At 33.6% G+C, this 18,532-nt stretch overlaps 1 protein-coding gene across 1 annotated transcript; it reads left to right on the top strand.

Moving 5' to 3' along the window:
• Positions 1-9,700: 9,700 nt before the first annotated feature.
• LOC142628982 (zinc finger BED domain-containing protein RICESLEEPER 2-like) lies at positions 9,701-11,017 on the top strand. The gene is made up of 3 exons (XM_075802996.1): positions 9,701-10,327; positions 10,442-10,754; positions 10,878-11,017. Exons 1-3 carry the CDS (start codon positions 9,701-9,703, stop codon positions 11,015-11,017), a joined length of 1,080 nt encoding a protein of 359 aa, XP_075659111.1.
• The last annotated feature ends 7,515 nt before the right edge of the window (positions 11,018-18,532 follow it).

Raw genomic sequence — 18,532 nt, forward strand, 5'->3', positions numbered from 1 at the left:
TGGCCTTAAAATTAGTTAAACACTATTTGTTCAGGGGTCAAAATCTAACAAGTGGTATCAAAGCAGGTTGGCTCTTGATAGGGTAGTTATACCTTGAGTTGATCCTTAACCCTGTTGTCATTGATTGTGATCTCACACATGTGATTCCATCTCATGCTGATGGTAATAAATTTGCTCCTGGAAAGTATGGATGAAGATTTGTCTAAACGTTATCCTAAAGTGTTTAGGTGTCACAAAACTTAGACTAAACACAAATTGTTTTAAACACAATTATGTATGTTTTACTACTTTAACTGCTGTAAAATTAAGTGAGGATTATTTTTTTTTGGTATTTGGATAGTGGTTGCTCTAGGCATATGACAGGTACCAAATCTTTTTTCATGACACTCCTTGAAAGGAAAGTTGGATATGTCACTTTTGGAGATGGAAGCAAATCTTTTATTCTTGGAATTGGAAAAGTTGACTTCCTAGGCTTACTAGTTTTTGAAGATGTGTAGTATGTTAAAGGTTTGAAAGCAAATCTGTTAACTATCAGTCAAATTTGTGACAATGGGTTAAATGTCATAATCATGAAAAATAAGTGTGAAATTCTAAATGATGTGGGAGAGTGCCTCTTATGAGGAATCAGAACATCTAATAATTGTTATGGAATAACTGTGGGTGCAAGCACCCGCGATAGGGTTTCTCCTCAGGAAGTAAGCCTCGATTAAGTGGACCAAGCAGAGGGGTGAATAAGGGAGTCGCCACCTAGATTAGGCCTAGGAACAATATGTATAGCGCCTTTATGTGAAGGAGTGATCTTACTAGAGCACGTGTTCAAAGTTTAGGTATGGGGATGGGGTGTTAAGCACCCAACCCCACCCGACCAGTGGGTCGGCCTCCACTCCTTGTATTCCACATCCTAATTCCATTAAAGGTTCCTTTAAATGGTTATTCTATACACACACACAAACTAAGTCTACCCTAACATGCATCTAACATCTAACATGGCATTCATATTCAACATTCATCTTAAAACATTCATGGCATGCATCCTAACATTCATCTAGCATGGTGTCTTATCATCATTCATCTCATCACATGTTAGGAATAGTGCCCTTAAATCCTATTGTATGATGCAATGTATGATATTATGTATGACATGATGTATGACTTAATATTGTATTTTATTATAATCTAAAGTAATGGTAACATGAATATGGGACATTATTATATAGTCCATGAGATGCATAGTATGTGATTTATGTGATTTAGTCACAGAAGATATAAGTCACATGTTCTTTGTAAACTCAAAATTTTAGTTTGTAGTCGGTGATTAAATTGGGCGTTTCATCTGCGAAGACTATAACGTATCGACTAAGATGATTTGTCTTGATCATGGAAATGGAGATTTCTAGTTGATATGTTGATATGTTGATATGTTTTAAGAGTTAAGACATATCGAACTGGACCGCTGTGAGATTTATTATTCTCTTAATGACTGTCAATTGAATAATAAATCTCATGATTTCTATTTACATGAACTCTTAATCCTGAGAGGATACTGGACCTAATCATGAAGTGTAGGTTACTTTGATATATCAAGAGTGAGATCTAAAGTAATAGTCAAAACCTCAGTATGTTGGGCAACCACATTTAATGTTGATAGAACACATATTCTCAAGATGGAATTCATAGTCTCTTAACAGAGATATAAAATATTCCCTTGAGATAAGTTTAATAGATCAGTTATTCAGAAAGTTCGGCCTAACCATTTTGGTAAGAAGTTACTAAAGTATATATTTATAAAATTGGATTTCATAAATATATGTTGAATAATTTTAAGTAATTAAACCGGGTACTCAAGGATAAAATGTAGTAATTTACAAAGTATCAGTCTACATTCACGACTTTGTATTACTATGAATATTTTATGAAGGGGTTGCATATATAATAAAGTCTTACGATATAATTTATAAATAAGGTCTAGAGTGCAACTATATTTATATAGTGGTATCAAATATAATTAATGGTAACTTTGGACTTATCAAAAGTTGATAGAAAAGCCCAAGGCCCATTGGAACTAGTGTCTTATTGGTCCCTTTTAGTCCCACTACAAGCCACATACTAAAATCCAATTGGAAATGCCCAAAAGGCTAGCCCAATTAGATAATCAACTATAAGGAGAAAAACATACAGAATTTTAATGTATGAAAAAAGAGAAACACTATTGTGAAATAGTGTGTATATGAGAGTGAGACACTCTATTATTCTCCCTTTGAAACTGATTGAGAGACCACACATCTTGAGCGTTAGTGGAATTGGAGTGAAGATTGAAAGTGTTCCCAAGTGCTTCTAATCTTTGGTTTTGAAATTCATCGCTCCAAGGTACACTCTCTTGTTTTATATTCTGAAACTTACATGGTACATGTTAACAATTACGAATAAAGTAGATCCGTTTATTTTTGACTGCGTACATGCATATTTCCATCAAATGGTATCAGAGCAGTCTTCAATTCGAATCTGTATAACATGTTTTGTGAGTTTTAGAATTAGAGATAATAGTTTCATGATGTTAGAAGATTATATATGTATTTAATTTTCTGCATGGTTGTTGAAACTATGATTTGATAAAAACTGATATTGATGTTATGATGTTATTTAATTGTTAATTTAAGTATGTTAAATTGATCTTTAAGGCTATAGCATCAATAGAATTCAATTTAGATATCAAATTCCATCTACTGTGTTCATATGGTGGTTGTATGTTCATGGAAAACCGTTGGAAACGTTTCAGATCATCCCTTTAAAAATTGAAAACACGGGTTTTCCCCGGGTAAGCCTTACTCGCGAGATAGTCGCAAGACAGTCGCGAAAGTTTCTGTCTGAATTTTGTTTTTGTGCAAAAACTTTCGCGGGTAAGTTTTATTCACGAAACATTCGCGAGATAGTAGCGAAACTCTCTGTCTGAATTTTTTGTTTTCAATTTTTTGCTTTAATTCATTTTCGCAGGAAGAGCCTAGTCGCGAGATACCCGCAAAAATGCCACTGAAAGGAATTCTAAACTTTTTCCAATTGTTTTCAATTGTATAAAGAGCAAGGCTATGTGTAATTAAATTATACATGTTTATAAATTAAAAACCTTTCTTTTAAAACATCTAGTGAAAAAGAGATACAAGGGTTGGATCTCACGGCTTCCATTGTCGGTTTATAATAGTGTGATTAAGCACCTCGCCTTGGCGTATATGTCTTGCTCCCTTCGAAGGGTATTTAATTCATGGTACTACAGATTAAACTTCTTAATGATGAATAATATGTGTTTTACATTAAGAACAACCACACCACCGTGGAGTTACTTAATGACTCACATAGAATTCAGTCAATGGTGTACACTAGACTAAGTTTAATGTTAACCTCCCTTCGGAGCTATGTCATTATTACTTAGAGGCTAAAGGAAAAACGACATATTATTAGTATTTGATAAGAGTTATCATGACAGCACTAATAATGAGAATAGTTCTCAATCAATCATAGTGTTTATAACTTACTTGCTTCCAAGGAATTTTAAACATGGGATTGAGTTGTCGTTACATATATTATTCTATGGTTTTATTAAGGTTCCATATTATATGCTTATATGCTAAATTGATAATGTTTAGTTTACTTATTATATTCATGTTTATTATTTTCAGATTTGAACATGGTATCATTTAGTCCACTTGTTTCTATTCTTAATCAAAACAAACTGACTGAATCCAACTATGTTAACTGGAAAAGAAATTTGGACATTGTTCTTACAGCTGAAGAGCATAAATATGTGCTTACACAACCATGTCCTAGGTTTCCTTCATTAGATGCTCCTCTTAAGGAAAAACAACGATATGATCGTTGGCAGAAATCTAATGAAATGGCCAAGTGCTACATCCTAGCATTCATCTCAAATGTTCTACAGCATCAAATGCAGGATGTAGAACTAGCTTTGGATATTATGCATAGTCTGAAGGAGATATTTGGTGAGCAAGGTCGTTCAGTAAGGCAAGAAACCATGAGGCAAATTTATAATACCAAAAGGGCTTAAGGTAGTTCAGTAAGAGAGCATTGTCTTACAATGATCTCTAATTTGAATACATTAGAGATTTTAGGTGCCGACATTGATGGAGAATCCCAAGTGGATATAATACTCCAATCACTACCGAAATCATTCAAGGAATTCAGACTTAATTATAACATGAACAAAAAGATTTATTCTTTGTCTGAATTGATGAATGAGTTAGTGGCGACGGAAGGCATCCTTGGTACTACTAGTGTTGAAGCCAATGTGGGTAAAGTTTCTACTTCTCAACCTAAGTCGAAAGGCAAGAGTAAGAAAAAGAAGAAGAAGGACTTCACTAAACAAGAAGGTAAGTAAATTGCCTTAGGGGTTGCTGACAAAGGAAAGTATTTTCATTGTGGTGAGAAAGGACATTGGAAGAGGAATTGTCCAAAGTTCAAAGCTACCAAGAACAAGGGTATGAAAAGTGCCTTTAATCTTGAAATATGTTTGGTGCAGAATCCTACGGATTCCTGGTGTGTGGATTTAGGTTGTACTAATCATATCTGCAATTCTTTGCAGGGGTTTTAGGAGACCAAAAAGCTGAATGAAGGGGAATCGTTTCTTACTTTGGCTAATGGGAGCAAGATTTCAGTTGTAACTGTTGGTGTTGTTAATTTATGCTTTAATTCTAGAGTTCTAATATTGCAAGACTGTCTATTTGTACCTAATGTTCATAGAAATTTAATTTCTGCAACTTATTTAGGTAAATATGAATATTGTGTTATCCTAAAGAACAATGTTGTAATAAAGAATGATAAAATGTTTATCTATTCTGGCAATATTGTGGATGGTCTTTATATTTTAACTCCTGATAAGCATGAATTACATAATTCTGAATTAGATAATGACTCTCATGTAAAATCATTAAAGAGAAATTTTTCTTCTACAAATTATGCATATCTTTGGCACTTGCATTTGGGTCATATTAATTCAAATAGGATTCAAAGACTAATCAAAAATGGACTTTTACAGCCCATGGACTTTAATGAATTTCCAGTTTGTGAATCTTGTTTGGAGGGTAAAATAACCAAACGATCTTTTAATACAAAAGGTAAAAGAGCCCAAGAGTTGCTTGAATTAGTTCATACAGATATATGTGGTCCTATGTCAACCCAAGCAAAAAGAGGTTATGAGTACTTCATCACTTTTACTGATGATTACTCAAGATATGGTTGTATGCCTAATGAGACAGAAGTTCGAAGCCTTAGAAAAGTTCAAAGAGTTTAGGGCTGAAGTTGAGAATCAATTAGGTAAACGCATAAAGGTCATTCGATCTGATCGAGGTGGCGAATACCTTCTTGGGGATTTCAAGGATTACCAAATTCAGAATGGGATTGTATCCCAATTAACTGCATCTGAAACTCCTCAACAAAATGGTATAGTGGAGAGAATGAATAGGACTCTTTTGGAAATGGTTAGGTCCATGATGAGTTACTCAACTTTACCAATTTCTTTTTGGGGGTATGCCTTAAATACAACAATACATCTTTTGAATTTAGTTTCATCAAAAACTATTCTCAAAACACCCATGGAATTGTGGAATGGGTGTAAGCCTAATATGAGATATCTCCACATTTGGGGTTGTCCAGTACATATGTTAAAGGGAAAGCTTGATAAGTTGGAACCAAAATCAGAAGTATGTTTGCTTATGAGTTATCCAAAGAAATTAGAGGTTATTTATTCTATAGCAGAAATGATAACAAAGTTTTTGTTAGTACAAATGCTAAATTCTTGGAAAATGACTATATGAATAATTTTACTCCTAAAAGTAGAGTTGTATTGGCTGAAATGAATGAATCTGTAAATCAATAACCGTTGGATAAAACTAGGGATGATGTGGTTGTATTAGATACACCACAAGATAATACTCATGAGATGTCTAGTACATAGGTGCCTCGTCGTAGTGGAAGAATTGTTCGGCCTCTCGTGAGATTTATAGATTTGGAAGAAACTTATGAAGCTATCTCAGAAGAGGCTGAATCGGATCCTTACACTTATGATGAAGCAATGAATGATATAAATACACATCATTGGGTCAATGCTATGAAATCTAAATTAGATTCCATGTATTCCAATCAAGTTTGGGATCTTGTAAAGGTGCCGAACGGCATTAAACATGTTGGTTGTAAATGGGTTTACAAGAGGAAGAGAGGGATAGATGGAAAGGTTGAAACCTTTAAAGCAAGACTAGTGGCGAAAGGGTATACACAAAAATAAGGTATTGATTATGAAAAAACCTTTTCACCAGTAGCAATGCTTAAATCTATCAGAATTCTCTTATCTATTGCTGCTCATTATGATCATGAGATTTGGCAAATGGATGTCAAGACTGCATTTCTCAATAGTAATCTTGAAGATGAAATCTATATGATGCAACCAGAAGGTTTCATAGCAAAGAACCAAGAGAATATGGTATGCAAGTTGAAAAAATCTATTTATGGACTTAAGCAAACATTAAGTCTTTTGGTTTTGAACAAAATCTTGATGAACTATGTGTGTACAAAAGACATCAAGACAAAGTAGTAATGTTCCTAGTGCTTTATGCTGATGATATTCTACTCATTGGGAATGATGTAGGGGTAATATCATCAGTAAAGGTTTGGTTGTCTAGCCAATTTGATATGAAGGACTTGGGTAAGGCTAACTTTATTCTAAGGATCAAGCTTTGGCGAGATCGCAATAATAAGATGTTAGGCTTATCATAAGCTGGATATATAGATAAGGTTCTAGAACGGTTTAGCATGCAAAACTCTAAGAAAGGATTACTTCCTTTTAGACATGGAGTTCCTCTGTCTGATGACCAAAGGCCTAAGACTCAAGAGGAAGAAAATATGATGAGACAAGTTCCTTATGCTTCCGCAATGGGAAGTATTATGTATGTCATGCTTTGTACTAGACCAAATATTTGTTATTCAATTGGCATGGTCAGCCAATATCAATCAAATCTAGGACCAAAACATTAGCAAGTTGTAAAGCATATTCTCAAGTATCTTAGGAGAATGAGAGATTATATGTTTGTTTACCAGTGTGAGGATTTGATTCCTATTAGCTATACAGATTCAGATTTTCAATCGGATCTAGATTCTAAGAAATCCACTTCAAGATGTGTTTTCACCTTAGGTGGTGGAGCCATAAGTTAGAGGAGTGTTAAGCAATCTTGTATTGCGGACTCCATCATGGAAGCTGAATATGTTGCTGCTTGTGAAGCGGCAAAGCAAGCTATTTGGGTCAAGAAATTCCTTTCCAATTTTGGTGTTGTAAGAATGGAGCAAGATCCCATCACATTGTTTTGCGACAATAGTGGAGCGGTTGCTCAATCCAAAGATCCAATAAATCACAAGAAAGGAAAGCACATTGAGAGGAAGTACCACATCATTCGAGACATTGTTGCTCGTGGAGATGTAGTGGTAGCAAAGATTGAAAGTGCAAATAATCTAGCAGATTCCTTTACCACAGTCTTGCCTCAAAGGACTTTCGAGTCACATTTAGAGGGAATGGGAGTTAGATTGGTGCACAATAGTCTTTAGGGCAAGTGAGAGATTGTTAGGATTAGTACCCTTAAATCCTATTGTATAATGCTATGTATGATATTATGTATGACATGATGTATGACTTAATATTGTGATTAATAAAGTTGTTTTATTATAATCTAAAGTAATGGTAACATGAATATGGGACATTATCATATAGTCTATAAGATGCATAGTATGTGATTTATGTTATTTAGTCACAGAAGATATAAGTAGGGGTGTTAATGTTCGACCCAACCCGCGAACACGACACGAACCCGACACGGATTTTTTCGGGTTAGGGTTGAGCCTTAATGGATTTGGGTCATAAACGGGTCGACCCGAAAGCGACACGATAAAAAACAGGTCATAAGCGAGTCAACCCGTGTAACCCGCAATAAACACGTTTGACACGCCAATTTATTTGGGTCAAACCTGAAATGACCCGCTTAACACAACCCGTTTAACTCATATAACAAATAAATATTTATTTTATTTTAGATTTGTCAAATACCTTTTATATCCAACATATATTTTAAATTTAAAAATAAAAGTGAGTAATTACAAAAATTTACAAGGGATATAATTGAAAATTGAAACTTTACAAACCCTAAATCTCTAAACCCTACAAACCCTAAACCTCTAAACCTTCTTATAAATATCTAATTTTTTTATTTTATTTCAGCCGTACTTTTTTTCACACGCCAATTCTCATACTCAAGTGTAAACTAAACTCTCCAGCCGGTTATCTCTCTCTCTCTAATTTTTTTTTTTTTTCTGCATAATGCTTTTCAGCTTTTGTACAATAAACTTTGAAGTTTGAACCCATGTGCCTTGTGTTTTTCTTGATTGCATGATATGGCCCACTTGTTTTAGTTTCTTTGAATGATAATAAGACAACTTGACATTATGCTTGTTGGCCATCTCATAAACATGTGTTAATTCCCTTGGATTCGTATATTATTTTTTGAAGTGTCTTTCATATGTTGCAAATTATAGAATTAAAAAGTGTTTGTGATGGAAATAAGAATAAAACATCAAGAACCGTGTTTATATTTGTATTGTAATGTGTTGTTTATTTGCATTTTGTAAACTGTGTAGGTATAGATGGAGGAAACCAATAATAGCAATAACGTGGAAAATACAAATGATGTGGAAATTATAACTGAGGAAGAAGTTGATGACTTGGAAGATGTAACAGTTCTAATGGAGGGTCAAAAAAAGAAAAGGCGTAGGAAAACTTCACTAGTTTGGCCACACTTTGAAATGATTTCTCCTGGACCAGACAAGAAGCCAAGATGCAAATGTAAGAGATGTGGACTTGTTTACTTGGTTCCAGGTAATTACGGAACTGGAAACTTAAAGCGTTATTTGGAAACATGTGTGAGAAGAGATACACGAGATGTGGGTCAATTACTTTTGAGTAAAAATGGTGGGGTTGTATCTAAATTTGAACCTGATAAATTTAGGGAGTTGCTAGTTGCTGCTATTGTTATGCATGAATTACCATTTCGTTTTGTTGAGTATACTGCCATAAGAGCTATATTTGCTTATTTATGCCCTGAAGCTACCATTATTACTAGAAATACTGCTAGGGCTGATTTGATTAAGATGCATAGAAGGGAGAAAGAAAAGCTTAAATTCATGTTAAAAGATGCTCCAAGTAGAATTAGTTTAACATCTGATTTGTGGACTTCTGTAATCACTGATGGATATATGTGCATTATTGCACATTTTATTGATAGAAACTGGGTTCTACAAAAAAGGGTATTGAATTTTTGCTTTATGCCTCCACCACACAATGGAGTTTCTTTGTCTGAGAAAATGTATAATTTGCTTTGTGAGTGGGAAATTGAGAACAAGGTGTTCTCTGTGACATTAGATAATGCCTCCTCTAATGATGTTTCTGTTGACATCTTGAGATCTCAGTTGAGTATTAGGAAAGCACTTGTTTGTAATGGTGAATTTTTTCATCTTCGTTGTTGTGCTCATATTCTTAATTTAATAGTACAAGATGGCTTAGGAGATTAATATTGCTATCCAAAAAATTCGAGAAAGTGTTAAATATGTGAAAGGTTCACAAGTGAGGAAGCAAAAATTTTTAGAGTCGGTAAATCAAATGTCTTTAGATGGTAAGAGAGGCTTAAGACAAGATGTTCCCACTAGGTGGAATTCTACCTTTCTTATGATTGAGAATGCTCTTTACTACAAGCGTGCTTTTTGCCACTTAGAATTGACGGACTCTAATTATAAGAATTGTCCCACTGTTGATGAGTGGAGTAAGGTAGAAAAGATTGACAAATTCTTGGCTGTTTTTTATGATGCTACTTGTGCATTTTCTGAAACCAAATATCCTGCTGCCAATTTGTACTTTCCATCAATGTTCATGATTTATCTAACCTTGAGGCAACATATGGAGAATGAAGATGAGTACATGAGAAGAATGGCAGTCCAAATGCTTGCCAAGTTTGAGAAGTATTGGTTGGACTTCAATGCACTACTAGCTATAGCAGTTACTTTGGACCCTCGTTATAAGCTTCAATTTGTGGATTTTTGCTATAAGAAGCTTTATGGATATAGTGGTTCCCCTGCATATTTGAATGTGCATGAGAAATTATTTTCTCTTTACTTGGAATATGCAAGTAATGCTCCTACAACATTAGCAGCTACTAGAAAACGTGGTGGAAAGGTTGTTCATGTGAGTCCAATTCAATCTTTTAGCAAAGAGACTAGAGCAGTTATGCAGGTAAAAATTATTTTAATTTAATATGTTATTTTATATTGCTATTTTTTATTTTAATTTAATAAGTTATTTGCTCTTTTGTAAGAGTGATATTTATTGACATTGTTGTTTATTTAGGAATTTGATTCATTTGAAATCGATGAAGAGTCTGCCCATTCACAAAAAAGTCTATTAGAACTCTATTTGGATGAGTCAAGAGTGGATAGGCGTGCAAACTTAGATATTCTCTCATTTTGGAAAGCAAATCAGTTCCGATTCCCTGAATTAGCTTCCATGGCTCGTGATGTTTTGAGTGTTCCTATTTCTACTATTGCCTCAGAGTCTACTTTTAGTGTTGGTGGGAGAGTGATTGATCAATTTAGGAGTTCATTGAGGCCAGACACTGTTGAGGCATTGGTTTGCACTAGAGATTGGCTGTATGGAGAGAAAGGTAATCTTATTTGTTTAATTAGTTATTATTACTCTCACATTATTATTATTTAGTTCTTGTAAAACTGTTGATGCATGATCATATTTTGTAACTACTAATACTTTTTTTTTTTCTTTTGCATAGAACTTGCACAAATGAAATTGGATGAGCTTGTGGAAGATGTTATGAATTTGGATATCAACAAAGAATCTATGGATGATAATCATGGTCATAGTCAAGATCAGTCTACTGTTTGCTCAAATTTTTTCAATATTGATACTTAGCATTTGGCGAGTTCCAAGGATATTATATTTTTGTTGAACTATGTTATTTTATTTTTGTTAAACTATGTTATTTTGTTAAACTATGTTATTTTGATTTTGAGCTGAAGTGTTGCACTTCTTTTGGAGTGTAAAGAACTTATTTCTAGATGAATATTATATTTTTGTTGAACTATATTATTTTGAATGTGGGTTAAAGACTTGAAGTGTATGCATTGCTTTTTGGGATGTGAAAAAAATTATTTAGAGATGGATGTTATATTTAATATTATGCAGGTTGAAATGGGTTGTGTTATATTCGTGTCAACCTAACATGACTCGTTTATTAAACATGTTAAATGGGTTGGGTCAGGTCAACCCGCCTTATTAACAGGTCGGGTTAGGGTTGAAGGATCCTGACACGATTATTAAATGGGTCGGGTTAGGGTTGAGTCATTTAGCAGAATACCCCTACCTCGACACGACACGAACCCGACACGCTAACCCGAATTGACACCCCTAGATATAAGTCACAAGTTCTTTATAAACTCAGAATTTTAATTCGTAGTCGGTGATGAAATTGGGTGTTTCATCTGCGAAAACTATAACATATCAACTAAGATGATTTGTCTTGATCATGATAATGGAGATTTTTAATTGATATGATGATATATTTTAAGAGTTAAGATATATTGAAATAGACCGCTATGAGATTTATTATTCTCCTAACGACTGTCAATTGAATAATAAATCTCATGACTTCTATTTACATGAACTCTTAATCCTGAGAGGATAATGGACCTAATCATAAAGTGTAGGTTACTTTGATATATCAAGAGTGAGATCTAAAGTAATGGTCAAAATCTCAGTATGTTGGGCAGCCACATTCAATGTTGATAGAACATATATTCTCGAGATGGAATTCATAGTCTCTTAACGGATATATAAAATATTCCCTTGAGATAAGTTTAATAGATCAGTTATTCAGAGAGTTAAGTCTAACCACTTTGGTGAGAAGTTACTAAACTATATATTTATGAAATTGGATTTCATAAATATAAATTGAATAATTCTAAATGATTAAACCAAGTTCTCAAGGATAAGATATAGTAATTTACAAAATGGCAGTCTACATTCATGACTTTGTATTACTACGAATATTTTATGAAGGGATTGCACGTATAATAAAGTCTTGGGATATAATTTATAAATAAGGCCTAGAGTGCAACTATATTTAATGGTAACTTTGGACTTGTCAAAAGTTGATAGAAAAGCTCAAGGCCCATTGGAGCTAGTGTCTTATTAGTCCCTTTTGGTCCCACTCCAAGCCACATACTAAAGCCCAATTGGAAAGGCCCAAAAAGCTAGCCCAATTAGATAATCAGTTATAAGGAGAAAAACATACAGAATTTTAATGTATGAAAAAAGAGAAACACTATTGTGAAATGGTGTGTATGTGAGAGTAAGACACTCTATCATTCTCCCTTTGAAACTGATTGAAAGACCACACATCTTGGGCGTTAGTGGAATTGGAGTGAAGATTGAAAGTGTTCCCAAGTGCTTCTGATCTTCGGTTTTGAAATTCACCACTCCTAGGTACACTCTCTTGTTCTATATTCTGAAACTTACATGGTACATGTTAACACTTACGAATAAAGTAGATCCGTTTATTTTCCGCTGCGTACATACATATTTCCATCATCACGTTCATGTCCTAACATTCATCTAAACATCATGCTTTATGTAAACCAAGGGTAGCAAGCATAGACATGGCAATAACATCAACAAAAAAGCCAATCAACAACATAACATTAATCAAGCATATTCAATCATTTAAGCATAGAATCATGGCATTCATTATTCGAAGGAACCAATCATCACATCAAGAGATGCATGTTCATATTCATATGCATGACTCACCTCTACTTACCTCACTACATCATAGCCCCTATGCATTAATGCATGTCTGTATAACCTATGCATGTTCATGTTTTTAATCAAAGCGCATAAACCTTTATTATCAAGCTAACAATTAAAGCATATAAAATATGTTATTCTACTGACCCTAGACTTAGGCATGTGAAATCTAAGCTAAACAGGCTCTATGTAGGTGATTGAAACAAGACAAAATAGTAAATTAATGAAAACCCTAAGATATAGGTTTCTGAACATGAGCAGGTGTACGCATACATGAAGTATGCATAAGCATGCCTTGAGTATGCGTATACATGCATGAAGCATGCCCAAGCATACCTACTCAAAAAGACAGTTCTAAAGCACCAACAAAACTGCAGTTAAAAATGACCTATCATGTTTCTAATATGAAAGCTATAAAGCCCTAAACTAGTGCAGAGATATCAAAGCAAGAAATAAAGTAATAAGCAAGCAAATAAACAGACCAAAATGAGAGAGACAATGTTAGACCCTTACCTCAAACACAAGAACTCCTTCAGTTTTAATTTGACCGTTCCCCTCAGTCAATTTAATCAAGACTAAACCAGAAGGTTAGTAAGCTTAAAACTTTAAGCTCAAGACCAGAAGAAGTCCCAACCAAATAAACTTTAACATGAGGAAGTTTTAGAATAAAAACTCCTTTGATTCTTACTAGTGAATTCGGTGTCCTTTTGAAAAAGAGCCTTTGGGGCCTTTTATAGTGATCATAAACGGGTGCAGGGCGGCTCCCAACTGATGTGAGATTAGCTCTACACCAATATGGGTATGTCTCTTAAGGATGGTTGATAGCTTTGAACTTCCATCTCTTTTTGATGAAGCACCCATAGGTCTTGAAAGAGATTAAGACTTATTTAAGAGGGATAATCATAAAAATAAAAAATAAAAACCCCTTTTAATGAAATTTTACTATTAATATCATTTAAATTTTAGTACTTTATTGTTATTGTCATTTAAATTCCAACAATTAATTTTCTTTGTTATTTATTTTCCAACACTTTATGTTACTCGTCTTTAAGTTTATAGCACTCTTACTATTTACTATTGTTTCTCTTCACTTTTCTCATCAATAAATATGCTATAGATTAATATGCTTGGGTAAATTCTTTACATGCTTTCTAAGGAAATGGTTTTCAAAAAGTTCTTTTTCCTTTACTTTCCAAAAGTTGTTTTCTTTTTCTAAAATGAAGCCTTTTCTGAAATTTCCAAAAAAAAAAATTCATTTAAACCTTTCATTCAAAAAAATGCTTTTTCCTCAAAAATGCCTTCTCCAAAAATGCTGAAAAACTTTCTTTTTTCCATTTCCTTTAAACCCGAAAAATCAAGCCTTTTGAAAAAAAAAATCTTAAAATGTTTTCGTATACTACATTGGAACTTCTTTCAAAAAAAAATAATAATAATAATCTTTTGAGTGGGAAAATTTTCAAAAGGTAATACTCCTTTTCATAAAAAATAATGGGATTTTTCTTAGAACCCAAACTTTTTCTTTCAAAAATGAAAACCCATGAACTTTGTTTCTTAATATCTTTTCAAATCTTCCACAAAAAAAAAAAAAAAAAAAAGACTTTTTACACAAACTTCCTCTCTCCATAAAAATCGTGGGATTTTTCAAAGTTAAATCTTCTTTTTCTGGAAATAAACCCATGAATCTTTGTTTTCTTAAGACTAAAATATCTTTTCTTTTCTTTTTTTCTAAAATGATTTTTTTGAAACTTCAAGTCTTCCTCCCAAATTTTCTGCTTCCTCTAAAAAAATGGTATTTTCAAAAAATCTTTTTTCTAATAGATGAAAACTTATTTCCCTCTTTGCAAACTTCGCTTGTTCAAAAGAGATCTTTTCCTTAAAAAAATGTTGAAAATAATTTTTGAAAATCCTCTTAAAACAATAAATTTTTTCTTCAAAGATATGTGTTTTCTATCAAACTTTTCTTCCAAAAATGAAAATAGAGTTAACTTTGTAAAAATTGTTCATGCGTTGTAATTTAAAACTTTTCCTTAGAATATCATTGTTGAGAATTTGTGCCTATGGTTCAATCTCCATTGAAATCATAGGCACCCATCAACCTTACATAGCCCCTTTCTTTTCTTTGGCACTAACATATTTTTATTGTCATCTTTTTTTTGCATGGTAAAAATGAGAAAAATGTGGATGATATTTAATAAATATTTTACTCACATGCTATTGTATACTATTCCTCTATTTTGCATGCCTCCTCACATGATATTTATGTATATATCCCACATGCTTTGATGGTAAATATTCTTTGACTTTAATATTCACATGGTACATTATAAGTAAATAAATACTCACATGTGTGGTTTATAAAAAAAAATACTCACATGTGTGTGTGTGTGTGTGTGTTGATTGGTCACAACCTTTTTCAAAAATCAAAATTTCAAGTATCTCATTTCTATCTTTACCAAAAGATAATGTTTGAAATAAATTAAAATGAGGTACTATCCTTTGGATAGGCTTTATGGGGTGCCTAACACCTTCAACACACATCACTGAACTTTCGAGCATGTCACTGAACTTTCGAGTCCAAGATTTTTGGTTCGAGACTTTTCGTTTACATTAATTAATAAATCCTTAATATTGGTTTAGTTAATTAGATAAATTAAAATGAATTAGACCCATAAGTAACCAATCACACCTACTAATACAAAATCAATAGTTGATGGCGACCCCTAAAATAAAATTTAAAAAAAGAGATGTATTCTTACTTTCTAGAAGTAGACGTGTTCTATTTCTTGTAGCTTCCAAACCAATATCGTACTCTTTACATTCTAGAGCCTAAAATTAATTGAAATTTTTAGTATCTTTTTTTTCCTTGAAATTTAAATTAGGCATATAGTGGTGTACTGGTGTAAGGCAATGTGAGAGCCCAGTCGCTTTTGAACACTGTTCGAATGGCTAGGTAATAATATAAGAAAGAATAAATTGCTTTACTCCAAAATCTAATCGTGTTATTCAAAACAAAAACAAAAAAAGGTCTAATCATGCAATGCCATTTGCAAAAACCCGGGGGGTCCATATGTTAAAATAATTACGACAACAAATAAGAAAGATAAGATACTTTTCAAGTGTAGTACAATGCATGTGATTCAGTTTGTGGAGGGAGATCACCCACTTTTTTTAGCTTATTAATTTTCGTCCTTTCATTTAGTAACACCCACCTTTTTATTAACTATAAATATATGTATCACTCATGGTGGACAATGCATGTGAGATCAGTTCGTAGCTAGTGGCAAGTCAATTAGAGTGACAAAAATACTAATTTACTGAAATGGAAGCTTATAATAGGATCTATCCTCTGGCATTCTTTGTCCTCCTGATTTTCACTTTTAGTGCATATAGTTGTGCTTCTACTATCCTTGCTGAGAGCAACACCAGTTCCTCGTGCAATGGCAGCCTTGGAGAATGCGTGATTGAGGATGACTTGGAGTTCCTTGTGGATCCTTACCTAAGAAGTCGCATGCTCCAAGGCAATGGTCGTACTAGTGGCACCGGCAATCCTAACAACGCAGCCATTCCTTGTGGGAGAAATAGAGATCCAAAACTATATAGAGAGTGCTTCAAGGGGTGTGTTAAACCCGATGACCTTTACCGCGGCTGCCCGTAGTAATCTTACCGGGACGGCCACTGAAACGTGGCCGTATTTTTCATTTCAGCTGTTCACTTATATATCCCATTCCTGTATTTTTTTTTTTCTCCCGTATTTCTTTTTTTCGTTATGCAAAATATATGCTTTATATAGAGTACCTCCTATAGGGATTGTGAATCAATGTACCTCGTGTTATATATTAACTATAATATATTCCATGTTAAATATATTTAGATAGATGCATAAGAGAAAAGCATAAAATAAGAATACAAGATCTTGTGGTAGGTTTAACGCTCACTAGAAATAATAATATCATGCAAATATAATTTTATTATAATCCAAAATATGTAAAGAAGGTGAGGTGGAAAACTATTTGAAAAATTATTCTAACAAAGTTCCACATTGCAGAGCTGCATGGTCTCTCACATGATATTTTTGCTTTCTTATATAAATTTTTTCAAAATAAAATAACCATAGAAAATACTTCTATAATTAGTGCACACCTATAATTTTTAAAAATACTTTCATAATTTTTTAAAATAATTTTTATGGTTTTTGCATTCTTATTGATTCTATTCAAACGTTCACAAATGTGTCAATAAAGTAAAACTCCCTTTCAGGACTTGCTGTTAAGCCAGGAAAAGAGTGAGATTTTCAATACAGGGGTTCCTCAAAATATTCAAAGACTAGATCCTAGTATTGCAAGCCTCTATTGGAAAGATTTCAACACATCAATCATTTCCCCGATAGATGGCAGCTACTCCCTCACTTATGGACCATATTTAAGTTTACTAAACAAGCATTTTGGTTCTGCCAAAGAAGTTAATCAATATGATGGAACAAAATTCTCATAGCTTCTTACAAAATGCAAGTGATAATCGTTGGAGCTAAAATATCTTGGAAATCTGTGTGCCTAAATGTGAAGGAAAGTTAAATCTAAAAAGAGTATAGTATTTGAACAAGCCAGCCATTAAGAAACATATTTGGAACATATTTATCCAAGCCAGTTCCATATCAGTGGCATGGATTAAAAGTGATTTTGTTGAAAGGGAGAAGTCTTCAGGTTGTGATATTTTTCCAAGGCGACATTGGGTTTGGTGAAAGCTGCTCAAATTGAGAGAAAATGATGGAACCTTACTAAAATTTGAAACGGGGGATGGAAGCAGCATCTGTTTATGGGTTAGATTGGTGGTACCTAGATGGCCGGTGTTTCATAATGCTGCCAACAACATTAAAGCATAGGTACCAAGTGTTCTTAAGGAGAAAACAAAGGTGAGGATGCTAGAAAGATATGAGGATCTAGTTACTAAATGAAATAAGCTACCTATGGTAACAATTGGCAGCAGGGATAGAACTGTTTTGATTCTCTCTAAATCAAGTCGATTTCCAAGTACAGAGACAAAAAAAAAATGCCATAAGGTTCTAATTGCCTGAAGTGAATTGGTGTAGGCTTATGGTTTTCTGTAGAAATTTCCAAGACATCCCTTATTCTTTCCCTGGCTGTGAGGAATAGGCTTATTAGAAGTGATATTTTAGCTTGGTGGGGGTATCAAGGTGAACTAAGGTGTGTTTCTATAGAAATAATACGCACTTGCTGGATATATATGGAGAGAAGCTATGAGATGTTTGTTAATTAATAGTCCTGAAGCTGAGTGGTGTAGATTGGTGGATTGGGTCTAGCTAGCTAACCTGAAAGCTTGAATGCTATATTTTCAAAATTGTATTGAGTTTAGAAGACTACCATATATGGTCCCAGAGAACTGAGAAGTGCAAGAATTCAAGGAAATCGACTTGAAATCAAATTCTGGGATAGAGTCAACTACAAAAAAATCATAGCTGTGAGGCTTTATGTAGAGTGAGCTTGACAGGAAGGCCAGAGTAATCAATAGTTTTATCTTTGGGGGAACTTGGCTAAATGTACAGTTCTGAATGTGTGCTGTAAAGTTGCATTGGTTAGTATGGTGTTCGTAATGTCTAGTATGGAC

Source organism: Castanea sativa, chromosome 3 (genome assembly GCF_040712315.1).
Source record: "Castanea sativa cultivar Marrone di Chiusa Pesio chromosome 3, ASM4071231v1".
NCBI classification, from domain to species: Eukaryota; Viridiplantae; Streptophyta; class Magnoliopsida; order Fagales; family Fagaceae; genus Castanea; species Castanea sativa.